Genomic DNA, 27,149 nt, shown 5'->3' with positions numbered 1-27,149 from the left:
GAGAGGGAGAGATAGAAACATCAACGACGAGAGAGTTATTGATCAAGCCCTCAACCTGGGCATGTGCCCTGACCGGGAATCGAACCCCAATCGCCTGGATCCTAGGTCGACGCTCAACCACTGAGCTACTCCTGGCCGGGCTAAACTCTCATTTTGTTTCAGCTGACAGCAGCCTGCATATGTTTATCAATATGTCAGTATTATAACAGAGCCATCATAGCCTGGGGACTGTACATTTGGAACAGGGACACTGCTTTCCGTTTTTTACTTCTGGTGAAACCTCCACTAGGAGAGTCGTTGTCTGAAGAGAGCGAGTCCTTCCTGACTCTGGGCGTCTTGCCTGTTTGCTCAGTCTGCCCCTCAGTCTAAGAATCTGATTTTGGGACTGTAGTCCTCTGTCCTTGGAGCAGACCACCCCTTTCATTCCTCTTTCATTGAGCCCACAGTCAACAATTGTTGGCCTTCTGGGTTTCAGACTGATGAAGGGTCTTGAGAATATAGATGACTGAGGCTGTGCGCCTGCCTTCTGGGGGCTTGCACTTTATGTGAGAAACAAAGAAATATAAAAACAATTATGTGCTAAGTGGTAGGAACAGCAGCCCTAGCCATTGCCTAGAGATATATGTGCTCTGAGGGGCAGAGAAGGCTTCAGAAAGTGGTGCTTCTGCGAAGGGACTTGGAAGAGGTTAAGGTTTCTCGGTGGGCAGAAGGACGGAGCAGCATGAACAAATGCACAGGTGTCATTGTTTGGTTTCGTTTCAGTTCGGGGAGCTGCCTGAGAATGAGTTCTGCTTTGGATGCAGGACTCAGAATTACTTTGGTTCTGTCCAGGTGGAGAACCGTCTAGGAGGCAGTTGGGAAGCAAAGATGGGAGCTCAGGAGAGAGGATGGAGCCAGAGGTAGCCTGAGCCCTTACGGGAGCTTGTAGGGTGAGAAAGCCAGAGTGGGAAATGGGGAGTTTATGGATGGGAGGAGACAAGCAAGTCCATGGGGAATGCAGAAGGGCTGCTTGGTCTGGGGGGTGGCGGGGGGGGAGGCAAGCCAGTCAGAGGGCAGAGGAGTGGACCGCACTCTAGTCAAAGAAGTCTGAGGGCAGAGGGCTGGAAATCTGTTAGCCTGACAGTAATGAGCTCATTTGGTTCATCTCTGCCAACAGTTATTTACAGTGTGAAAAATTGCCTGGTATTGTCTTCCCCTCCCATGAACTATTTTATATCTGTAGAGTTTTTCCCCTCATTTTTTAACTGTGCATGTAAAAATAGGTGTTCCACACTTAGGAAGGCTTGTTACGTAGACTCTTCCATAACGTTTATCCTGGTAATCCATTTTCATATCGACTAGTCCCATAACCACGGGACTATTGGCCAACCTAAAGATATGACTTTGAAGTCACTTACATTCTTTGTGTGTATGTCTGTTTTATTTCACTCACGTCTTATGCTTTTAATTTCAGAGCTTACCCAGATTGAGGACCCCAGAGAACAGTGGAGGCGAGAGCAAGAACGGATGTTGAAGGAATATTTAATTGTAGCCCAGGAGGCCCTCAATGCCAAGAAAGAAATCTACCAGATTAAGCAGCAGCGGTTCGAACTGGCTCAGGAGGAGTTCCAGCAGCTGCACAAAATGTGTGAGGATGACAGCCGCTCGTATGCCAGCTGTGAGTTGACTGACTCGTTTGGTTAACATGTGTGACTTTAAAAGCCATCTCTCTGCTATGTTATCCGCAAATACCAAACTTCACTAAGCCTGGACAGCTTCATAAATTTTCTATTTGCGCACTGTTAGACCATCAGTATGCTGCACTGGAATCAGATGGTCATCTGCTAGCCACTCCTTTAGCAAATATTATCAAGTATCTACCTTGTGCCCAGGCACTGCATACAGTGGCACCTAAGAGAGGAAAGTTCCCTGCCTTCATGGAGCTTACATTCAGGTGGGGAAGGTGGAAAAAAACCAAGCCAATTTCAGTTAGTGACACAAAACCACCTTGTGTCTCACATTTGTCAGCGTGGAAGAAGCCTTCACCCGGAGACCTCTGCAGTTAGCACTGTGTCAGGTGATCCTTGAGAAATTCCAAACATGGTTTTGTTGATCCTGGAGAAAAGATCAGGAGCCTTCACACATGTCAAGTACCTATCTCTTTGTAGGGTCTTTTCTTGGGGAGCCACCAAAAGTGGAGGAGCTCAGTATAACCCAGGGAGTTTGGGGACTCTTTCTGCCCCTCAAGTTAGATGGACACATACTGAAGCCTTCTTAGTTTTGGAGGCTGCTGGAGGCCCCTGTTTCTTTAGTACTCAGTAGATGCTCAGGTATTGAAGGAACCAGGTCCAGTCTCAGAAGTCAAGGCGTTTTGTTACTGATCTAGTCAGTCACTGCTTGAGTCGGACCCTTCCCAACTGAGTCGCCACATTTAACAGCCTGCCACAAGTGTGCACGGCTGTGACTGTCCTGGCTGCCAGTGACCTTGGGGAAAATGTATGAAGTCTGTGCCGCCAGGTTTTATTTTGTAAAAACCTAAGTCTAGTTGAGACATGGAAAGAGTTACCTGTGACATGACCATCATACTGCAAGGTATTTGGCTCTGGTGACAGAGCTCTGAACATTAGGGACATGGTCAAAGCTTTTATTCTGTGTTGCAGGTCAGAATGGCGTTAAGGCCAAGGGGTCATAGGTCTCTTTTATTGTCTCTGCTGTTGAAGGTGAATAAGCCCTACTAGTTGTGAGGAAGAGTGGTGGGGTTTCTCCCCTGCCCTGGAACAGGAATTTCAGATCGTTCTCTTACCACATGCCTTGAGAGATGTAGGGCCTCAGGTATAATGACATGTTGTTCCCAGGTGGTTTTCTCTCATTCTTCAGATATTGGTATGCCCTAGATTTTTTGTTTTTTAGTTTAACTGCCCTTCAGAATGTGGTGAGTCAGCCCATGCTGATTTTGAGAGGCTGGTTTTGTGCCTCCATAGGTTTTCTTTAATGTCTTTCTCCAATTTTGGTATCAGGATAATACTGTCTTCACAGAATGAATTGGGAAGTATTCCCACTGCCTCTCTTTTCAGAAAGAGTTTGTGTGGGATTGGTATTAATGCTTCCCTGGCCATTTGATAGAATTCACCAGAAAAGCCATCTGGGCCTGGAATTCTTTGTGAGAATGTTTTAAGGACAAAATCAGTACCTTTAAGAGATACAGGTCTGTTCAGATTTTCTGTTTCTTCTTGAATCAGTCCCAGTACTTGTGTGCTTCAAGGAATTTGTCTATTTCACCTAATCTGACCTTCAGTAATCTTTTCTCTGAAGAGTCAGATAGTAAATATTTTCAGCTTTGTGGGCCATACTGCCTCCGTTGCAACTACTCAGCCCTGTTATTACACTGCGAAAGCAACCAGAGACAATGTGTGTGGCTTGTTCTGATAAAAGTATGAAAACAGGTAAGGAGCTGGAATTAGCCCACAGGGAATTAGTCAAGTTTGTCAAGTTTTCGCAGAGCTCCCTTATAATTCTTTTAATTCCTGGAGGCTCTGTGGTGGTGTCCTCTCTCATTCCTGATCTTTATCATTTGTGTCTTCTTTTTCCTCTTAGTGCAGCTGAAATTTTATCGATTGTATTTATCTTTGCAATGAACTGGCTTTTGGTTTACCTTCCCCCCCATTTCTTGTCTGTTTTCTGTTTTATTGCCTTCTTTTCTTTATTATTCCCTTCCTTCTACTTAGTTTGGCTTCAGTTTATTCTTCCTTTTCTAGTTTCCTAAAGTGAAAACTTAGATCATTGATTTCAGACCTTTCTTATTTTCTCACATAGCATCTAAAGGTAGAAAGTCTCCTCGAAGTATCACTTTAACTGCATCCCTCAAAATTTGGTGTTTTCCTTTTCAGCCAGTTGAGAATATTTTCTCATTTCCTTTATGATTTATTTTTTGACCCAGGGGTTCTGGAAAAGTAAGTTGCTGGGCTTTTTAAAGATGTCATGTTGTTGATTTCTAATTTAATTCCATTGAGGTCAGAGACTACACTATGTAAGATTTCAGTTTTTTGAAATCTATTAAGATGACTTTTATGGCCCAGCATATGGTCCCTTTTAACTGATCTCATAGGATTGGAAGCCCATGGACTCGGTGCCTTGAAGTCACATCTAGCTGAAGCATTGGCTTTTAACTGTTTCTGAGAACATAGAGCTAGTGATTCTAAACCTTTCAGAAAGTTACTTGGTAGAAGTTAGGTTGAACCATATAAAATTGTCATTTCTGTAGCTTAAAAAGGGCTGAATATTGGTAATTTTATATGATTCAACCTAATAGAGTGTTTCCTCCCAGTAGCCTTCAGGCACCTTATCTGTTCCATGGTCCCTTTTGGTTAGGTCTCCAAAGAGGCTCTCTGATCAGTGTTTCCAAGAATAGAACGGGAGAGAAGGACATGGCAGAAAAACGTAGAAGTTTCTTGCCAGTGATTGAAAGGAAACATTGCCTAGGAAAGGTGTGTCTTACCTACCAGCTACTATACCAGCGCAACCAGGACATTAGTTGCAGTGAGCTTGGAGACTGAGGACTGGAGTCCTTGAGGATGCATATATAGGAGTACCTTATTGCAGCCCATGGGATTGTGGGATTCCACACCCAGCCCGAGAGGAGCGAGGGTGAATCCAACCCAGGCTGCTGGTTAAGGGCATTCAGAACTTCTAGTCCTGCGGAGTTGGGCCATCCCTCAACATCCATTTTTATATTTTCATGGGCTTTGCACTCCCTTCACATTTGGGCAAATAGGGAATTGTACTCACTCACATTCCTTCCTGTGCTCCATGGAATTGCATTAATGCCCAGTAAAAAAGTTCTTAAGATGCTGTCTTCGAAGTGATATCTGAAGAAACCTTCAGTAGAGGAAACATGACTGTGGTGTTGACTTGAAATTCTAACATGCTCCTCAGATTCCATTTCCTGACCCACTAGAAGCCTCTGCCTAGACACCACCTCCGCATGTACTCGTGCTGGTTGCCTTGGAAGCCAGACCTGGCCTGCAGTTTTCATGAAGGGCTGGAGATGCCAGCGGGTCTTGCTGGGTCCTATGTCAGACTATGAATGGAATCTGGAATTAATTCAAGTGGTTTGTCAGGTTGCTGCTGTCCCTGGGGTTTTGATCAAGCTCTTTCAATTTGCCATTTAACCTGAACTACCAGTTATAATGAGGAAAACTCTTAGATATTACTCAAATGAATTACTTTTGGCCACAGGATTAAGTTTAAGACAGTGATCCTGTTGGCTTGAATTTTCATGATCTAACAGATGTCCCCTGTAGAGGTCTGGGCCCACATCAGGAGCTGCTGGTGGTAGGATCTGTAGAATTCCTGGACTGCAGTTGGCCATACAGGTTCTCTCACAGCCCAGCTTGCTCTCTGTGCTAGTCATCTAAAGTGGAGAGGTGTACCCTTGCTCTGGTCCTAGGAACAGAAATGTTTTTGGACTTATTTCCCATTATTCTTTCATTGTTAAAGACTTGAAGCTAAGGGAAGCAATATTCAGTGAACTAGTGTTTTCTGTGCATTGTTATGATTGCAACATTGTGAAGCAGGTGATGCTACTACCTTCATTGGACACGCGAGGAGCTGAATGTTGGGGAGGCTGAATTATCTTCAAGGTTCCATACCCAGTCAATGGGAGAACTTGGATTTGAGTCCAGATCTGGTTGTATATGTAGCCTTCAGTGCTCTGTACTCTTTCCTAGACATGGAAGAGGCAGCTCACAAGAGCCGATTGTGTTTTTGGAACACCTTGCCCTCCCATTGTTCAAGTTATCTGGAAATAAAGACCGGTTGTAAGTTGACAAGTCATCTGACTATTTTGCAACACTGAATGGGGCAAGTGGGAGGCAGAGCACTTTCTACTTTTTGACTTTTTCATGGCCCACAGTAGGATTGCTGAATTATTTATTTAATTTTTAACATGGGGACACTAAGTGTAGGGGACCCAATTTATGACTTATTATGGGGGAAATGAAGCAGTAATGGTGAACAGAGGAGTGAACTAGAGCAGCCATGTGTAATACTGGAGCAGAAGGGTACAGAGGAGGGTGGGAGGAGGGGAAGCACATCTTGTCCACACCCTTCACTGGTTTCCCCGAGTTATGGAAATCACCAGAACAAAACCCCGTTTGTTGGAGAGGAAAGATTTGGTGTCAGTATTGTACCACCTGCACCTAAGAATATCTGAGCCTTGATCTTTTTTGTCCCTGACCAAAGCAGACTTGGGTGCTTTGCTGGACTTAAGCATACATGTCCCCATAGGTTAAGAACCTAACTCTATTTGTGTGAACTTGAGAGCTAGCTGTTTGCTACCCAGTCCTGGTATGTTTTCTATAGCTCCATTTTGTAGTTTTCTCCTACTGTCTTCATGCTAATATGTCCTGCTGTTTGCCTTCCTTTTAACACTAAATACATTCATTATTTCAGAAACTTTTTTTCTGGAGTTACTCTTTCATTCTTCCTGAGAAACTCTAGCCTCCGGATGTGTTCAGATGAAGTATATGACCATTTGCAGCATCTTTTGGAAGGGATTCTTACATGTGGTAAATTGTAGTCTGAACCATAGGTCAACGAATTATGGATGGCCCACAGGCTAAGTACTGTCTAGTCAGGGTATTTTTAAATCAAGTTTTATTGGAACACAGCCATGTCTATTCACTCACCTATTGTCTACATCAGCTACAATGGCAGAGTTGAGTTGAGACAGAGACTGTATGGCCTACAAAGCCAAAAATATTTACTATCTGGCCCTTCACAAAGTTTCCCAGTCCCTGGTCTGCACACCAGTGGTTCTCAATGCTGCCTGGCTACACACAAAAATCTCCCAAAGGGCTTTTAAAAACTACTGCTGCTTGGGCAGAGGTTTTGATTGAATTGGCCTTGAGTGGGGCCAGACATTTTTTAAAAAGCTCCGCAAGTGATTCCCAGAGTTGAGACCCACTATTCTAGAGTGACTCTTTTAGCAGTAGGAATATGGCTTTATTTGTTACCCTGGCTCCCAGGAGCTCCCAGAAGTCTACATGAAAAGTCTCTCTGGGTGGCTGGGAAAGAGTCAGCCTTATCTCTGTTGGGAAAGTGCTGATCCACCCTGAATTCCTGAGTTAGGTGGTGGTGAAGCCTGACCTTATCAGTGATCAGTCCCGCCAACATTCTTTCTGCAGCCCAAGGCCCTCCCACAAAGACTATCTTCCTTCAGTTCTCTGCTGAAGGCTTTCTCATCTACTATCTAGATTAGGATAAGGGCCAAAGTCCATCCATTCAGCCCTTTGTTTTCCCTCCTGCAAGCGTGTTGGAGCAAGCAGGAGAAAATGGATCACACAGCATTTTTTACAGGTATTAGTTGGCAAGACTCAATCTTGAAGGTTGTAGCAGAGTACACACGTTTACTGAGAGATAATCCCCTCGTTTGTTCTAGACAGGATTCTTGCTTTGGATTTGGTGCTTCTGGAGGTCTTGAGTGGGCTTGATTTTTTTGATCCTTTGCTTATGGTGCTTTAAAAAAAATGTCCTGCCCTCCTTCATTGGCCTGGTTATCGCTGCTCTGGTAATTAGTACCTGTCAGCATGGAATCTGTCGGGGCTTGCCTCCTCTCCGCCAGTCTCCTTGGCTCCCTTGAGCAACCCCCTACAGTGCCGATGCCTGGAGGCGCACCTGGTCTTGAGGAGCCATCTGTCCAGAGGACGTCTTTGAAGACGACTGCTGGTCTTTTAAAGCATATCATCCCCCTGGGGTGTGACCTTAGGTTCTCGCACACAGAGGAGGCCTGTGTGGAAGAGGAGACAAGAGACAAAGACAGACACACAGTTTCCCCCTTTCGATAACCTGGGAAATTGAAATCCGCCATATGTACTGCGGTCTGTAGCATTTTGAGTGTTAAATACACAGATCTAGTTCACCTAGTGGGCAGTGGGCTTTGGGGAGCTGAAGGACCGCTCCTTCTTACTTTGGAAAAGCCAGGCTGATTAAAGGATATCGGACAGCTGGCCCATAGGAGCCCAAGTTCCATTCACAAGTCCCTCTGTGACTTAATGACATAATGCAGATCAGGTCACTACAAATTCCATCTTTAATCTCTAAAGTGGGGGAGCATAATCACCATCTCTCACAAAGATTTTTATGAGAATAGATGAAATAAATGTGAAAGGCACCCTGTAATACCAAGGTGCAATAATTTGCATTGTTGTGGTCCAGCTAAACTAAAACCTTGTGATTATATCATCCCCAACAACAGTGTACACCTGAGTGGACTCCTTAAGCTATTTAATAGCTCTGCCCACTCAGCTCTGCAAGAGAGAAGAAAGCTTCAGAGGTGAAAGTCTGGTATTTATCGTAAACCCTAGGATTGCAGACATGTCTTAACAGAGGAAGACACTTTTTCTAAATGATGTGGAGTACATGCTGTTAAAAATGCTGTCTGGAGTCCTGAGCTATTTCTTGGACTCCAGAAATGGATTCCATTAGACTTTCTGGCAGACATAAGGAAATGAGGATTTGTATAAATCGGATTATACTATTAAAAGCTTCGCCAGTGTTCACAACTCTCCTTAGCGTTTGAAGATAAGATGTACTCACTGTCTCAGGTAACTGAGTTGACTTTTCCCTCATCCCTGCCCTGGAATTTTATAATTTTAGAGGCTGTAGCAAGGGTACCTTGAATGGTATCAATATAAGTAAGATGTAGTCTGTGATTTAGGATGGTTTCAGCTGTAAGTCACAGAAAAGACTTAACTCCCACGGGCCCACACAGTAGGGAAGTGAGTTGTTTCATAGCAGCCCTGCAAGTGGGGTGACTTCCTGTTGGGGATTCGGTGGCTCAGGGATGCTGTGTTTCATCAGGTCCTACTTCCTAAGTCTCCTGGGGTGAGGTGGACACCTGACAGCCTCAGGGTGCTGGTAGTTAGGAATGGGGGGGTGGACAGGTTGCCTTGTATTTGTCCAGTTGTACTTACTTCACCTCCCACACGCTCCTCAAGTTTTTTGGCAATGATTACAGATCATTGTTGCTGATGTTTAACATTCGACTCTGGTGGTGGGGTTACTTTCTTCCCCAGTGGGAAAGGTCTCAGTGCTAACTGTCGTCATGGTCTCCCTCAACTGCAAGGTGACAAGTTGACAGAGTGGAAGTGAGGAGTCAGCAAACCCTGGGACCATTTGCATGTTATCTGGGTCCCAAGTGGAAGCCCCTTAAACTCAGGTCTGAGAAACTTTTAAGTCCCAGGAGTTTAATGTGGAGATTTTATAGAAATGATTCATTACTGATCTTCAGTGAAAACAAAGCCAGACAAGATAGAAGTTGCAAGATTTGGAAATAGACATTCTTCATCTGAGAAAGAATTCTATTTAAAAACATTTTGCTCCATGTCTTGAGAGATTACAATTCGAAATATAAGAACATAAAGTTGGCAAACACTTGGCTCCTCCAGATATTTCTTTCCAGTGGATTCAAGCTCGAAATTCTGACTGATGGGGGCTTACATAGTAGATTTGCCATAGAACTGTTTTTTATTTATTTTTATTTTTATTTTTAAAAAATATATCTTTATTGATTTCAGAGAGAGGAAGGGAGAGGGAGAGAGATAGAAACATCAATGATGAGAGAGTCATTGATCGGCTGCAGCCCGCAACCCGGGCATGTGCCCTGACCGGGAATCGAACCCTGATCGTCTGGATCCTAGGTCGATGTTTAACCACTGAGCCACGCCCAGCTGGGGCTAGAACTGTTTTTTAAAAAGGAGGTATCTCAGCTGCTCACATTAACTTTGAATATAGTTGGCCTGTTAAATAATCTTACTGTTGAAGCCTCTTGTTGGCCTTGAGCCATCCTTCCCAGTAGAAAGTCAGGACATGGTTTTGAACCAGTTTCTAGGTGTTGGCACCTAGTTAGTTCAATGACAGCCTTCGGACCGCAGATCAAAGGAGTAAAAGAAAGATGCTGCCCCTGCCAATGGGTCTTCTGAGCAGGTGACATTAATGAAAATGACCCAGAGGCAGATGACACCAGTGTAGGGTGACCACAGATGAAGACAGAGGAGCAGTTCCCCAACTCAGGAAGGGATAGAAACCAAGTCACTGCAGCCCCAAACCTGAAGGCTTCAGCCGCCGCTTCAGAGCCAGGAGACAGAAGCATCAGGAAATAGCTGCGCACAGAGGTGACAGGAGTGATGGAATTAGCAGCAGCCACTAGCCGCTCCAGCTGCTGAGATGGCAGAAGGGGCTTACAGCTCTGTGCACAGACAGAAATGGACTAACTGCTCAGCACACACAGATGAACAGCTCTTCACGTCTCATTTACCCTCAGGTACCAGCTACTCATAGTGAAGCTGTGTCTGAAGGAGGTTAAACCACGTGCGCTGTACTGTTTACGAACACACTCAGCTGTGATGTGCTTTAGCCAAACAGTCATCAGAAACAAGCTGCTGGAACAAACAGCTGGAAAGATGGTTTTTTCTCAAGCCTGTCAGATACTGGCACATTACTAGAAAGCTTTTTCATTTTATAGATGTTTAGTATTTTTTTCTTTCTTACGTCAAAAATTGTTCATCTAGAGACTAGATATGAAGAAAATAAAAACTTTTTTAATGAAACCATTGAAAATAACCACAGTTGACACTTTGGCTTGATCCTTCCCGAGACTTCCCTGTGTGCACATTTTAAAAGAAAGTAAAAATGATTCATAGTGTGTGTGCTATTTACACAGTAAGAGCAGTTTTCCATACTTAATCAGATGTCTCCCTCCCCATGTGTATGTGGTTTTTAAGCCTCGGAGTTTTGCAGTCGAAGTAAGCAGAGTTTTGATTTACCTGTAGCCATCTGGTTTATTATGTGGGCTCCTGTAGACAGACTTCATACAAAAATCAAACATTCAGATTTGAGAACGTGAAATGTTGATTCTTTAGAAGCCAGTGCCAGCTTGTAAATCTGAGACTTAATCCTTTCATATGGAGAATCAGAAGTTCCTATCTATGTGTGTTTATTTATTTTAAAGGATCCATTATAAAGTAAAGTCTTTTCTTTCTGTCTAGCCTTCTCTGGATATTCAACAAATACCAAGTACGACCCACACCAAATTAAAGCAGAAATAGCAAGTCGTCGGGATAGGGTGAGTAAAATATGTGTTTCCATAACCAGATGTCCTATGTGTTCGTTTTAGGGTGGTCAGTGTGTCTAACTAGACTCATGTTTTAGTAGATTTTTGATTTCATGGATTATTATTATATTTGGTTGTACACTCTACTTTTTTCGAGTAGGAGGGAAAATGTTTCATTTTAAAACCTCAGCCCATCTAACAAAAAGTAGCCTGTGTTCCTATGTGTACCCTCCTCCCACCCCTACAGCCCTTTGTCTTCCTTGTCTGAGGAGGGGGTTCATTTTGTTACATTTGTATCAAAGCACTGGCGACACCCTGGAAATGAAGCCTCCCGCTGTGGTGGCTCAGTCCCTAAAGCAGAGTATATGTTTTGGGGCCAGTGGTTCTCAAATTCTAGTGCACCTCAGAAAAACATCTGGGGAGTTGGGTAACTGTGTGAGCTCCCAGGCCCACCCTCTGAGCTTTAACGCAGGCCCAGAGTGGGTTCCAGAATCTGTTCCAAAAAGCACGCCAGATGATAGAGACCTCGCTCTCAGCAGCAGGGCTTCACTCGTGGGCCCTGTGAGTAGCAAGGAGAAGGGAAGATGGACAAAGTGCTACACAATTTGCTAATTGTAATGAGCAAATCAATACCTTGCTAAAGAAAATAAGCTCTGGAACTTTGGTATGTAAGCAAGGCCGTTAGTTCTTCCAGGGAGGCTATTTTATTTGTGTGAATGGAAGTTCATGGGGAGAGCAGAGGGTCTCATGAATTGCAAGCTAATCAGAAACTTGAGTGACAGTGGTAACAACTGTAGAAACCATTTTTCGCAACTACATTTTGAAAAAAAAAATGTTATTTGTCTTTAGCTTTCCAGATTAAAACGAGAACTGACCCAGATGAAGCAAGAACTGCAGTACAAAGAGAAGGGGGTGGAGACCCTGCAAGAGTGAGTTGCCTGCTGTGATGGAAGGGAGCAGTGCCTGTGATTTCCTTTGGTGCTGGCCTCTTCGGTGCCTGGACCCGAGTCCTAAAGCTTCAGGGGTCTGCGTCTATGATTTTGTTTATGCTCATTATTTCCTGATGAGCATCAGAATCAAGACCTTTATTTTATATTTGTTCACACTCTCCATAGCTGCTGTGCTCACCAAGACGCACATGGCTGTTTAAATTTGAATTCCAATCTTGTTGATTTTGGTCTCTTAAATTTTTTCATTCTAAAAATTAAAATCAAATTAATTAAAATGAAATAAAATAAAAATCCCCCCCCCCCCCCCAGTCTCAGTAGCCACATCTGAAGTTCTCAGTAGTCACATGTGGCTAGTGTAGATTTTCTCCACCTCGGCACAGTTGACATTTTGGACCAGAGAACTCTGTGGTGGGGCCGTCTTATGCATCATAGGATGTTTAGCAGCATCCCTGGCCTCCGCCCCCTAGATGCTGGTAACATCTTCCCACCCATTTGTGACAGCCAAAAGTGTCTCCAGGCTTTGCCAAGTGTTCCCTGGAGGGCCCGTTAGCTCCCAGTTGAGAACCACTGGGCTAGTGGCCATTGCATCAGACAACACAGTTAATAGAATATTTGCATCACCACAGACTGTTCTGTTGGACAGTCTGGTCTATAGGTCTTCCTCCTGTTGGTATCTTTACAATGAAAACGTATCCCTACTAAGAGTTTGTGGATGAATATCATCATTTGTGAGCTGTATTAAGTGAGCAAATTCAATGAACAAAGAGTATTTTATAAATGGTGATATTGTTGGTCTGAAAGAATTAACTTTTTAAGAAAGGGTATGCTTGGTGGTCAAGATTCATTCTCTTTTGCTTCAGAGCCCGGCTTCATTTGCTGAACTTGGGCATGCGCTTTACACCTTCTTTGCCTACTGTTTTCACTGTCAATGGGATTGTCTTAGTCAGCTTGCCTGCTGTCACGAAATTCCAGAGAATGGGCGGCTCGAACAGCAGACACTTGTCACACTTCTGGAGGGTGGAGGTCCAAGATCAGTGGAACGGGCAAATTCGGTATCTGGTGAGGACCCACTTTTTGCTGTGTCTTCACTTGAATGGGGATTGTGAGGGATCTCTGGTCTCTGGTGTCCCTTCCTTTTCTTACAAGGATGCTAATCCCATTATGGGGCTCCACTCATGACTTCATGTAAATCTAATCACCGCACAAAGGTCCCATCTCCAAATACCATCCCATTGGGGGAGTGGGGGACACACGATTCAGTCCATACCAACAGTGATTGGCTAAACTGTCCAGAAGGCAGCACCAGCGCCCACTACCCAGTCAGCCTTCAGTTGATGGCAGGAATCGCCTGGTGCTATTCTCAGTGAGGTGGGCTCTGGCTTCTGTAGCGGGATTGCCAGGCCCAGCTCCTGTCCCTCTGCCTGGCCGCCATCACTCCAGCCATCTCCATTTCCTTATTTGAAGAGAAAGCTTATATTGCAACATCAGCTTAAGACTGAAAACTCTAGAACAGTGATTTTCAACCAGTGTGCTATGAGAGGTACACTGGTGCGCCGCAAGAATTTTTAAAACATGCTGTACCTGACTATTTAGTGAGGGACACTGATTGCTTTTCCCTTAGATTGCCAAATAAAAAAAATGACAATAGCCAACATAGCAATAGTCATCTTGTGTGAATGAATCAAAGTTATTCTTATTTTGCCCTGGCTGGCGTCGCTCAATGGCTAGAGCATCGACCTGCGCACCAAAGGGTCATGGGTTTGAGTGCCGGTCAAGGGCATATACCTGGGTTGCAGGTTTGATCCCCAGCCCTGGTCGGGGAATTTGAGGGGAGCAGTCAGTCGATGTCTCTCTTTCTCTCCTCTCTCCCCCTTCCCTGCCCTTCCACTCTCTCTGAAAATCAATGGAAAAAATATCCTTGGGTGAGGATTGACAAAACAAAAAAAGAAAAAAAAATTATGCCTATTTTTTTTGTTAGACTGACAAAAAACATAACACATTATAACATAGTTGTTGGTGTGCCGCAGAATTTTAGTAATCAGTTTATGTGTGCCATGAGACAAAAAAGGTTGAAAATCGCTGTTCTAGAAAAGAAAAGGTGCCAGGGCTCAGGTGACTGAGAAAGCCCTTCCCCTTGGCATTGCTAGGAAGTAAATTCAGCACTTGTAGTAAAAGTAGTTTTAAGAATAGGAAAGGGCAGCCTTGGTTTCTCCAGGATTGTTGGACAGGAAGCAAGAGCCAGTATGGGGGGCGGGGGATTGTAACTTTACACCTGTAGCCAGCTCGGAGTGTGAGCTGTGCTGTACAGAGCAGGGCCCGTGCTGTCTGCGTTTTCTTTCTACTTTCCGTAGGAAGATCCCATGCTTGGGAGCAGCAACGGTAAATAGCCCCTTGCCAAGGGAACAGTCCTTACTTCTTGCCAGAGCCTGGTGGAGGCTGAGAAGTAGCCTGGGGGAAAGTTCTAGACCTGGCCTTGATCCTGGGATACCCACCCTAGCTTCCCAGATAGTGCTGCCTCAAAAGGCAGTGTTTAATCAGATGCTACATTGTCACTGTACGTGTTTATTGTGTGACAAACTCACAGAAAAGAGAGGAAACATGGCCACTTGTGCCCTGCTTAAAATTCTTTTTTTTTTTTCTTTTCAAATATATCTTTATTAATTTCAGAGAGAGGAAAGGAAAGAGAGAGAGAGAGAGAGAAACATCAATGATGAGAGAGTCATCGATTGGCTGCCCCCTGCACGCCCCCAACTGGGGATAGAGCCTGCAACCCAGGCATGTGCCCTGACCAGGAATCGAACCCTGATCTCCTGGATCCTAGGTCGATGCTCAACCACTGAGCCACACCCGGCCGGGCCTGCTTAAAATTCTTAGCAAGTAGAAGTCATCCTATCCCTTCCTCTGAGTTACCTGGCCTTTGCATGAGACGGAGACAGTTCCGGTACTAAAGATGGCTCTTACGCTTGGATCGTGTCATGCAGCTTGGTATTATTTATTGAGAAATTTTGAAAACCTTTGGTAGGCATTGGTAAGGTGATTACCCTGCCCCTACTGTCCAATTTTAACTCCAAGCACAGAGAATCCATGCGTTGTGGTCCATAACTGGGCTTCTTGGATATTATTGCCAACCTCGATTTAAGGCCGAGACCCTCGTTTTCCTCTAGAAACCTTTGTGCTGTCTGGCTTCCCAGAATATCCAGTGTATTCCTTTCCAGAGCACCTCACCAGGAGTTTGGCTGCTCATAACATTTAAAACTCGACTTGTTTATCTTGGTGAACTTTCCTGGCTAGCAAGAAAATCCATCATTACACTTGGGTCCAAGTGAGGAAAAAAGAACCTTTTGTATTTTTTTTTTGAGTCTATGTATGTTGTTAATTTTTGTAGATGGGAGCTGGCCATGAACACAGCCTCTGGGTTAATGATAGAATATGTATGTGTGTGTGTGTGTGTAATACATATAAACTTTTAATGATGGAAAATGTCAAACATACACAAAAGTAGAGAGAACAGTATAATGGACCCCCTCCAGTACCCCTCAGCCCCCTTCAGCAGCTAACACACAACGGCCCATCTTGTTTGGTCCCACACCCCCTCATCCCCAAACTTACTGCCTTATTGAAGCAAATCCCAGAATCACATTTAATCCATCCGTATCTCTCCCAAACTTCTGGGCTTCTTTGAAAACATAACTGTAACACCTATGCCCCACTGAATAGTAATCTCTTGATAGTGTCCCTTTTCCAGCAAGTTTGCCCATTTCTCTGGTTTGTTCAGGTCCATGTTCAGACGAAGCCCACACAGTACGTTTGGCTGGTGTGTCTCTTAATCTCTAGCCCCCTCCTGTGTTTTTCCTTCAGACAACTCTATTGAAGAAGCAAATTTGCTTTTCCAGTAGAGTTGCCCCGACAGTGGATTTTGCTGCCTGAACACGCATGGTGTCGTTTAACCTGCTCCTGCTATTCATGCCAACTGCTGTCATTAGTTCGAGGGGCTTCCTCTGATTCAAGTTCCATTTCTTTTGCTTCCCTTTTCTGGAGGTATGTATGCTTTGTAGATGGTGGTGTTACTTCCATGCAGAGGTACACACTCCCTGGCTCTCTTTTTGTGGTATGCAGACGATTGGTGGTTTCTGGCATTGTCTGCCTGGTACATCCACTTATAATGCTGCCCATCAGCTTTCACCTAATGCTATGCACATGCAGATATGAGAGACCTCAGCCTAAGTTCCCAAAAATGGGTTTGCTGAGTCAAAGGCTTAAATGCATTGGTGGTATTTTGAGATACTGCCATTCACCCCTCTAGGGGTTGCACCATTTTGCATTCCCAACACGAATAGGTGAGTGTCCATGTTCCCACGCCTTTGCCAGCAGAACGTGTTGTCACGCTTTTGCGTTTGTGCCAGTCTTGCAGGTGAGAGATAGCATCTCAGTGAAGTTGTCATTTGCATTTTTCTTGAAGCCCTTTATAAACGTCTTCAGAAAATCCGAGCAACATTTTTGATGAACAAAAGTCTTCAGGAAAGTTGGGCTTTTCTAGTGAAAGAGCTACTGGGCTCTGCTTCTCTGACGTTTCTGACACTTATTTGGAAGAATTATCTTACTGTACCTCATTACTGGCACCCAGGGGCCAAGGGGGAGGACTCAGAGCTAGTCTGTGCACACTTTCCCAGATGGGTGATGTACAAGGCCATGCCGAGTGTGCCAATGGGTGTGGGGAGATTCCCCCTCTAGTTATTCTAGATCTCGCACAGATCTGGAACGCGCCTCGTGTTAGATTCCCAGTTGTCCTGCAGCCAGGAAGCTCATTTAACATTGCTTCAGCCCGAGTTTCCCACACTTACGTGCCATTGAAGCCTTTTTCCGCCATGACACCTATAATGTCCCCGAGTGCTGGCATGATGGCCCAAGACACTTTGAGGGGCGCACCATCCTAACTGCCTTCTTACTGTCTGTCTTTCACAGTGTGCTGTTTTCGTGCCTGGCACCCATTCCATCCTCACAGCTTCCACCGGGAGCGCTCAGCCGAGTGCTGTGATGGCTCACCATTCTCACAGTCCAGCCACAGGGATTCTTCTAAAATGTCCACTGCTGGTGGCCCCCAGTGACTTTCTCTCTCTTAGTTAGAATACAGTCCAGTCTTTATAGACACGTTGCCCCCTCTCCTGACCTCACTTCCCTACAGTCTCACCCTTACGTACGCCAACCTCCGGTGACCTTGCTGGCCACCCTGCTGGTCTCTGCACCGGAGCTTGCTTCTCCCTCCCTGTGCCTGGCACACTCTTCCCCACAAATTTCTGCACACTTGTTTCCTTCCTTCCATACCTCTCTAGAGAAATGACATCTCAACAAGACCCTTGTTTACCCACTGCATCTAAAAAGGGACCCTCTCTCTGTCTCATTCTCTTCCCAAACCCAACTTTGTTTTTCTTAAAACACCGATTGCTGCCTGACATACGCCTCTTTGACTAACATAACGCTGCATGAGGACAAGGACTTTGCCTTGGTCCCTACTCCAGCCGCAGGGCCCGGACAACTCCAGGCACAGGGCAGGGCACTGTGGAATGAATGAAGCTCCCCGGGTGCTATGCAGAGTGGTTGATGTCACTGCTCCTGCCCACAGGGAGTTATCCCATAAGTCTCTTCATTCTTGGACACTGGGACCCTCATGGTGAGGGCCTGGGCTGTGAGGATCTCGGGAGGTCTCTGTAAATCGGCCAGTCACCTTCTTATTAACTACCCTGTAGCATTTCCTTCCCTGCTACACATTGTGCGTTAAGAAGCCCCATTCCTTATTACTGCTGTTCAAGTCACAGAAAAGAGCTGTAAATGAAATGTTCCAATAACTAGTTTCCATGAGGTACATTCTTAGCCAGGTGGCCCCTTTGCTTCAAGCCTTTTAATTGCCTGATGAACTTCTTTCCTGTGGGGGTGGTATGAGTGAAGTTAAACCCATGTCTCCTTAAATAAGAGTGACTACTCTCTTCTGAGCGCTCGAGACCAGCATGAGGCAGTATTGGATATTGGAATTAGCATTTTCTGTCCGAGGGGATTTTGTGGTTTCAGAAGCAAGTAAGATTGTTCACAGTTAGAGCAGGCTCAGACCAACAATATCCCATTAACATAGCACATAAGGTACAGCCCGTGCGAAAAGCCCGGCACTACTCAGATAACAGTAAAACATACAGAAATGGGGCGGAAACAAAAAGAGCATTGTTCCTGCTGCGGGACAGGTCTGGCGCTCCACACAGGGCCTGCTGTTGATAGAAACCTGCCGGAAGCGTTCTGAGGTTCACGCGAGGCCCCCTGCCAGAGCTGGTGATGTAAAAGGTAGAGCCGTAACAAAACTTCTCATTCTTTTGGGTTGTAATGTGTGGTATTAACAGGGAATATCTTTAGAGGCCTGGCAGCCCTTTTCTTCAAGATGTGGGTTTAAGAAGTCGTTTGGTTTTACCTCTGCCAGAGCAGTTCTCTTGACATCTTAACTCGAACAACAAACCTGGAAACTTTAGGGCAGTGGGAGGAAGAGGGTGGTGATAAACATCTCAAAAATGCCTTCTCGATAGTACTATGGTCATCACCTGGAGCTATCTTCTTCTTTTCTCTCTAACCATCTCTTCCAAGAGCAGACCGTAAAGATCCCCAGTTTAGTTTGGGACCACGTTGGACTGACTGTGTGGGTGGCCTGCAGTTTGACACAGTGCGAGTCTGGAGGCCTTGACTTTGAGTGTATTGCTAACTCCACAGTGAAAGGGATGAGTGCTGGTGTGAGGGGCCTCAGTGGGAACCTCACTGTGCCTCTTACTAGCTGTGTGACCTTGAGCAAGTCACTTAACGTCCCCAAAACTGCTGCAAAGTGTTGAGGGGAAAAGTAAAGACCGCAGATCCTGCGTACTGGGTTTTTTACACTGTACCTTAGTCCGTTTGGGTTGCTATTATAACAAAATAACAGGCTGGGTGACGTATAAACACCAGAATTGTATTTCCCATAGCTCTGGAGGCTGGAAGTCCATGGTCAGGGTGCCTTCATGGTCAGGTTCTGTGTCTAGTGAGAGCCTGCTTCCCAGTTCATAAATGGCCACCTTCTAGCTATGTCCTCACGTGGGGAAGGGGCAGGGGAACTGTGTGGGGCCTCCTTTATAAAGACACTGATCCCGTTCATGAGAGTTTCTCCCTCACGACCTGTTCGCCTCCCAAAGGCCCTGCCTCCTAACACCCTCACACTGGGTATCGGCTTCAGCATGTGAATTTGGGGTAGAGCGGGAGTGCGGTGGGGGGATACCATACACGTTCAGATCATAGCACACTGCTTAATAATGTGTGTCCTAGTATCACCTTTTGTCGAGCAGTTATCAATTCTCTATCATTTTGACATGTAGAAACACTGTCTTGGACTCTTAATTAAAATTTTAAATAGAAAAAGAGTTCCTTGGCAGTCACAGATGTTATGATTTTCTTTATGAAACAGAATATATTGATATTTTAGAAAAGACCAAATCATTGAGAACATCTTCTGAATTTTACCAAAGTTCTAGAGGGAATTTGCAAAAGGGGAGGAAACTCCCAAATGAATTTGGCAGGTGTGAGGGATGAGCTTTGCTGTCCTTTGAAGTTTTGTTAGATGTAAATTGATCACATTGGAAAATGGAAGTGGCTTGAATTCTGTGAAACATCGCTTCTTCGTGTCTGATCCTGTGGACCCTGCCTTGGCCACTCTGAGTGGGCGTCCACCTGTGGTATCGGGGACATCCAATGCAGACTGAGGATTAGGAGATGGGGGTTTGAACCCTGGCTCTGTCACATCTTAGCTTGTCATCTTGGGCTACCTAGTTAAATCTCTCTGAGCCTCAGTTTTTTCATTATAAAATCTGAGATGCTTATGCTTATCTTATAAAGCCATTGAGGGGATTAAAGGAAGTGAAAAATGGAATGCACACAGCAAGACCCTAGTAGGTCCTTGATTCATTGAACTATTTTCATAAGCTATTTGCATAACTGTATAATGTAATCTGATACATACTATACACAATGTTCATGTAAGGTTATACTTATATATCTTTTATTATATAGTTATGTGTTCTACAATAATATATAACTCTTTTTAAATGATAGTATTTCAGAGTTTCCTAGAACACTGAGATCATATTCTCGAATACCTTTCACATTTTTTAAGCAGTGGAATCTATCTCCTTTTCCTTCCCCACAAACATCTTCTGTAGAACCAGAATAGCTGAGACTGGAAACGGGGGGAGGTGCTTCGGAAGCAGTGCTGAGGGTCCCCAAGCCCTAGCAGGCTCTCCCTTTAGCTACTCCTGCTCACCACGTGGGGACACCCTCGGAATTGATTGAAAACAGCTGCACTAGGCCAGTCTTCATTCTCTTTCAAGGTCTCAGAGTGCTTGGGTAGAGCTAAGGCCAGAGCCCACGTGTGTGACCTTGAAGTTGAACTCGCAGGCCCTGTGCGGTGTTACAGGGCTGCTGATCCCTCTCCCTCATGGGAATTGCAGCCTGTTTTCCTCCGCATGGCAGCCATTCCCAGCGTAGAACCTGGTGCTTTGAGAAACCGCTGGCTCCATCCCTGGGTTTCCTGGTGGCCACACTGAGGCTTTATGGCTGTGAAAGCCAAAAGGAAATCACAACACTTAAGTACAAAGTGGGACTGACGTAGGCAGCATCTCTCATTGCAGCCTGAACCGTGGTGTGCATCTATGGCTGTTTGACTGGCACTGATTTTCAAGCAGTTGAAACAATTTTGTTTAAGGCCGTGAACTTTCACTTCCCTGTACAGGTGTCAGTGTCGGGTGAGGATCCATTTGCTGTGTTCGTCACTTTGGAGGAGCCAGCAGACCTGGTTAGCACAGGCCGTGGTCATTGACTGTTACAGAGAAGTCAGACTTTTCTGGCCTTAGGGTTTTTTGTCTGGAAATGCTGTAACCTTTTCTCCAGACTTCATCAGCCTATGTGGGCTGCGGTCTGTGACATAAATGAGCCGTATTGGGAAGCCTTTGATCAGAAGATGAATACAAGAAGACATTATTATGTAAATGAGTCTAGATTTTTTTCCACAAGAAAAGTTGGGCCACTTCCTTGGCAGATGTGAGATGGATGGCCTTTTACTGCTGTCTTGCGTTAGAGACTCTTGGTTCTCCGTAGAAGGGCTGAAGTGGAAAAACACATGGCCAGGCCATGCTGGGATGTAGGGGTGTCACCATTTAATGTGTGGGGTCCCATGGTGCGCCTGCATCCGCTCTCCGTGGAAGAGGACCTGGGAGCAGTTTTCGTAAATATTTCATTCGGAACTGATGGCAGTCACAGCACAGCCGAGCCCTGGAGCCCTTTTCCAAGGGGAGGGGATGGTTTCCTGCTCGTGCTATTTGTCCTCTCTTATTCCAAGGGCGCTGACAGCTCAGATCAGCTCCAGTGCTGAGTTTTGCTGTGAGTTGTGACGCATGTGGCCAGGAATTTGTTAATGATAATAAAGTACCGGGGTTGGTGAATTATTTACTTTTTCTCCCATGAGTAAGTAGATTCAGCATCGTCTTGGTAATAGTAATAATCACCACAAACATGACACTCCAGGCCTCTGCCGGGGCAGCCCTTTCCTTACATCTTTGCATTAAATGGGAGAAACATTGTTAGTGTCCCCATGTGAGACACGAGGAAACTAAGGTTTAAAGGGGTGATGTGACTTGCCCAGGGTCCCACTATAGAGCTGCAGTGTCACTGTATCCCCCAGCATGGCAGGATGCTTTTGTGAATGGAAAGTAAGGGACCTTGGGCTGGCCTTTACGGGTCCAGAATTTCAGTTAACACGGGGGCAGCAGCGTAGAACCAGAAGCCGTATCGTGGTGGGGCTGGGACGTGAAACGCAAGCTAATGACTTTCCATTAGAGGAGCGCATTCCATTTCTGGACCAAAGTATCCCAATTACTTTAGCCCTGAGGGCTTCTAAGACTCAAGACTTAGGTATGGAGGACGTGACAAAGGACGGCCAGAACCAAGTCTCACCTTGGTTAGTGCTCTGCTTCTACCAGCCGGAAGCAGGCCTTGTGCACACAGGGGCCGGCGGGGGCGGCGGGGAGACAGGAGGGGTGGGAAGGAAGGAAGGAAGGAAGGAAGGAAGGAAGGAAGGAAGGAAGGAAGGAAGGGAGGGAGGGAGGGAGGGAGGGAGGGAGGGAGGGAGGGAGGGAGGGAGGACAGAAGGAAGGAAGGAAGGAAGGAAGGAAGGAAGGAAGGAAGGAAGGAAGGAAGGAAGAAAGGGAGGGAGGGAGGGAGGGAGGACGGAAGGAAGGAAGGAAGGAAGGAAGGGAGGGAGGGAGGGAGGATGGAAGGAAGGAAGGAAGGAAGGAAGGAAGGAAGGAAGGAAGGAAGGGAGGAAGGAAGGAAGGAAGGAAGGAGAAGAAGGAAGAAAGGAAGGAAGTTTTAATGCATGGAAGAAAGGAAGGGTGAAGGGATATTTGGATTGAAGGAAAGAATTAAGTAGGTTACGGGTAGAAGAGAGAAAGAGTGTGATAAATAAGAACCAGGATGAGATAAAAGAAAGAGATACCCAGAGGAGACAGGAGTTTCCAACTTTTGTACAAGGCATCGTTAATGAAAGTTCACTACTTTTTGCTGTTTCCCATATATTCTCCTTGCACACAACTCAGTTGTACCTTTATTTAGTGGACGTTTTTGACCATGTGTTGGGGACAAATGAGTAAGACATGATCTCCTCTCAGAGAGGGGAGTTTAAAATCTCAGGCAGTCACTCAGGTTGATGGTCTTGTTGCCTTATTAGTACAATCCTGACTGTACCGTCACCCCCACCTGCCATGGCACAGTCTCATCTCTCTCTCTTCCCCACAGCAAGCGAATTGTATGGGATCTTTACCTTCTTTTGCCAAAACATTGTTGTAACTGTTTCCCACCTTTCTATGAAGCTTTTGAGTTTTTTGTTGTTTAATGGAATGGAATGTGATAATGTCAAATGAAATGACAATAGTTTTCTTTTTTAACCAGGATTGATCGTAAGATGTCCAATGCTCACACCAACTACAAGCTGGATGAGGCACAGGCTATAATGAATGAGCTCCGGACCATCAAGAAAGCCATTTGTACAGGCGAGAAGGAGAGGCGGGACCTGATGCAGGTTAGAGGCCGGTGCTCTTCAGTGCCTGTGTCCATTTGTCTGCCTGCCTGTCTCTCTTTCCTTTATTTAGAATTTAAAAATATTACATATTTATCATATGCACAATTCATATATATTATAAGACTACACGTATATATAATGTTATATATGCATATATATCTTTTATGCCTGTGTATACATATATAGTTAAAATAATGCGTGTTAGTTTCCTAGGGCTGCCATAACAGAGGACTGCAAACCAGGTGGCTTAGAACAAAAGAAATGGATTCTCTCAGAACCTAGAGGCCATAGTCTGAAATCAAGGAGTCGGCAGAGCCCCTCTCTCTCTGGAAGGCTTTAGGGGAGGCTCCGTCCTGTCTCTTCCAGCTTCCGGTGGCTGCTGGCAATGTTGACATTCCTTGGCTTGTGCCTTGGTCATCACATGGTGTTCTCCCTGTGTCTCTGTGTCTAAATTTTCTCTTCTCATGAGGACGCCAATCATTGGATTAGAACCAACTTTAATCCAGTATAACCATGTCTTAACTTGATTCCATCTAAAAAGACTCTTTCCAATAAGCTCAAATTCACAGGTTCCACGGGTTAGGACTTGAACATCATTTTTGGAGGACACAATTCAAGCCACAACAATGGGTGACACATTTATACTGTTCAATAATCAAAATAACTCAAAAAGTCTATGATAAGAAGCCTTGCTGTCTCCCCCTTCCGTCACTACCTATAACTACTTTTATTAGCTCGTGGACCCTTGCTGTGTTTCTGCGGACACACGACAGGGTGAGCACATGCTCAGTGACCCTCACAGGCTACCAGGACTGTACCTGCTGGTCTCACCAGCTCCCTCAGAACGATTGTACCCTGTACCTTTTTCCATGTCTGTGCACAGAGAGCTTCTTCATCCCTCAATACAGCTGTGTGGTGTTCTACCACTTGCATAGATTTAATTATATGGCTGGGATCATTGCAGCTTTATGTTACTTTATTTTTTTACACTTCTAATTCTTATAGTTTCTGCTGTTCTTAGAAAAAGGTGACTTTTTGCAAATGGATGCATGCTGGTCTTTTTGCTCCGTGCTGGCCTGCATTCAATTGTTTCTGTTTCAGCTTTTATTTTTTGCTCAACACACTAAGTGAGCACCTAGCGCTTGGTAGGCATTTGTCTTGATTCTGCAGAATGTAAGACACAGAAGGATCTGGGAAGCAAAGCTCAGATTCATGGGCGAAATGAGACACATGCACACATAACTGCCTTGCAGGGCATTGCTTCCTAAGGTCAAGGACAGGAGAGAACTGTAGAGTATCCCTATGGTGCTCATTAAATTGCAGATTACCGAGCCCCACCCCAGGCCTACTGGATTGAATCTCTGGCCATGGGACCCAGAGATCTGTATTTTTAGACACTCTCTCCAGGCCATGAGAGGTCAATTGTCAGATTTTCTCCAAGCACTGGTAGCAAGGACAACAGCTGTCATTCACTGAGACACCCTGAGCGTGTCACAGAGGTGCCCTGTAGATGTTACCCCTCTAGTCTAAGCCCGAACCCTGGGCCTGAGCCAGGTAGTGTTCCATCACGGGGACATGGAGGCCTCACCCCAGGAGGTTGAGTTTGCCCTGGCCCTGCTGAGTGTGCAGAGCCGGGGCAAAGCCATCCAGTTGCCTCAGTTGGGTTCTCCACTCTGGAGGTTGGAGATAGAACTTCTTGAAGAAGCTTTAGATCCCAGCATCTTCTCTGAGAAGCTCCAGGAAGAGACATGGGTTGCATTATCTTTTAGTAAATCAACTAAGCTGTTTTGTCTTTCTTATATGAGCTTAATAATATCAGTGCATTGCGGGATGCCTTGGTCTAGATCCAGAACCAGCTTTGTGCATTACACTGCACCTGGGCATCCTGGTGTCTGCAGAATAGTCGTTTAAAAAATATATTTTTATCGAATTCAGAAAGAGAGGAAGGGAGAGGGAGAGAGAGATGGAAACATCAATGATGAGAGAGTCATTGATCAGCTGCCTCCTGCATGCCCCCCTGCTGGAGATCGAGCCCACAACCCGGGCGTGTGCCCTGACTAGGAGTCAAACCACCATCTCCTGGATCATAGATTGATGCTCAACCACTGAGCCAGGCTGGCTGGGCAAATAGTCTTAAAAAATTTTAGAAAATCTCATTTCTCTTTAACTTTTACCCAGAGGGCTTCTGTGGGCCAGAATACATACTTCCTCTGATTTTTGGCAAACTAGTGTACCTATGAGGTGACTTTTGACCATGTAGAATTATTGAAAAGTCAGGTTATAAAAATGTGTAAATATTGTCTGGGAGCTGTTTTCACCTTCTGTGTGGTTTATAAAGATCTCAAGGTAGCATTAATCTCAGACTTATTTATTGATAGAACATTTGAGATGTGAATGCCCACCCCCCCACACTTTATTGAGGTACAGTTCACAAACAAAATTGTGTAAATTTCAGGTGTAAAATGTGAAGATTTAATACACATATATATTGTGAAATGATTACCACCATTAAGTTAGTTAACACCTCTGTTACCTCACATAGTTATCTTTGTTGTGTGTGTGTGTGGTGAGGACTTTCAAGATCTATTCTCTTAGCAACATTCAAGTATACAGTACAGTACTGTAGACTACAGGTACTTTGCTGTACATTACATCCCAGACTTATTCATGTTATAACAGGAAGTTTGTACACTTTGACCGACATCTCTACATCCCTCCCGCCTGCCCCGCCCCACCCCTGGCAACCTCCGTTTTACTTTCTGGTTCTATGAGTTTGAGTTTTTTGGGAGGGGATGCTTTTTATTTTATTTTTTTAAGGAAACACAAAGTTTTGGAAAACAGTAAAAATGGTACCACAATTGTTCTCTATGTTATTCATGTTCTGCCAGGAGTACTCAATTGCTATCTGATTAAAATCACTGAGAATTGTATTAAAGGTGCATGTGGTGCCGGACATTTCTTTGAAATCTAATGGGAATGGGGGTTGGGGTGGCCAGCCCTCCAGTGATGAAGCTGCCGACTTGGACCTGGAGGGAAATGACTGTTTTTAGAGACAGAGAGAGACGCATGGCCATGTTTGTTCAAGCGGCTCATTCATTCTGTTGCAGAGCCTGGCCAAGCTCACTGATGGCTTCAGGAATAACTTTTCTCTTACTGACCCTCTGCAAGAATTCCCTCACCATCCAGGCGCACTTGGCAATTCTCACCAGTTCTGTGATGCTGGGTCTCAGACCGACATTATCGGAGAGGTATGCTTACGGGGAAAGAACTGAGCGGGCCCAGAGAAGAGGGCTGCATTTGTGTGGCCATCACTCGTGTGCTTTAGTTTTCCACTTTCTCTTCAGAATTAGAATTGTTTAGGTTCATTGGCCTGGGATGAAATTAAATGGCTTATTACCTCTAACTTTGTGATTCAGATCCTTAAAAATGGCAGAGTCCTTTTGAGAGTTGAGTTCAGATGTCTTTTTGCCAGACATGTGACTTTTAGAGCAGATAGTAAATATTTGAGGCCTTTTAGGCCACGCAGTCTCTGCCACTCCTACTCAACTGTGTTGTAGTAATGCAAAAGCAGCCATAGGTAAGATGTGAACTAATGGGCAGGGCTGTGTTCCAATAAAACTTTATTTATAAAAACAGGTGGTGGGCCAGATTGAGCCTTTGGGCCTTAGTTTGCTGATCTCTGGCTTAGTACAGTGATTTTTCAAAGGCTTTGTGGCTGTGTCATCCTTGGGTTATACTTTGTTGCTATTTTTTATTCTTCTAAAAGAATGTCAGGAAATTGAATTGAATTAAAATTAATTTTGTTTGGGACTTGAAAGAATTTCATAATGCCCCTTTTTGATGATTAGTGAAACCTTGACTTAGCCACAGAAATACAGTCGGCAGTTGTCATTTGAAGCAGGGTGGTGAATACTTGAAGGCACTACTGCTGTAATGTCATCAAGTGAAGTTTATAATTTATTTGTTACAAATGGAAAAGCAG

At 44.9% G+C, this 27,149-nt stretch overlaps 1 protein-coding gene across 1 annotated transcript in view; it reads left to right on the top strand.

Annotated features, from left to right (window-relative positions):
• WWC3 (WWC family member 3) overlaps positions 1 to 27,149 on the top strand; it is a 93,248-nt gene that overhangs the window by 32,891 nt on the left and 33,208 nt on the right. Inside the window, exons 3-7 of the mRNA XM_087813300.1 lie at positions 1,454 to 1,657; positions 11,025 to 11,101; positions 11,939 to 12,018; positions 23,038 to 23,167; positions 26,275 to 26,415. Of these exons, the coding sequence (XP_087669426.1) occupies positions 1,454 to 1,657; positions 11,025 to 11,101; positions 11,939 to 12,018; positions 23,038 to 23,167; positions 26,275 to 26,415 (632 nt within the window). The remainder of the gene's footprint in view (positions 1 to 1,453; positions 1,658 to 11,024; positions 11,102 to 11,938; positions 12,019 to 23,037; positions 23,168 to 26,274; positions 26,416 to 27,149) is intronic.

This window comes from Miniopterus natalensis, chromosome X (assembly GCF_054644295.1).
Source record: "Miniopterus natalensis isolate mMinNat1 chromosome X, mMinNat1.hap1, whole genome shotgun sequence".
NCBI classification, from domain to species: domain Eukaryota; kingdom Metazoa; phylum Chordata; class Mammalia; order Chiroptera; family Miniopteridae; genus Miniopterus; species Miniopterus natalensis.
This window is presented reverse-complemented; position numbering and strand designations above follow the sequence as displayed.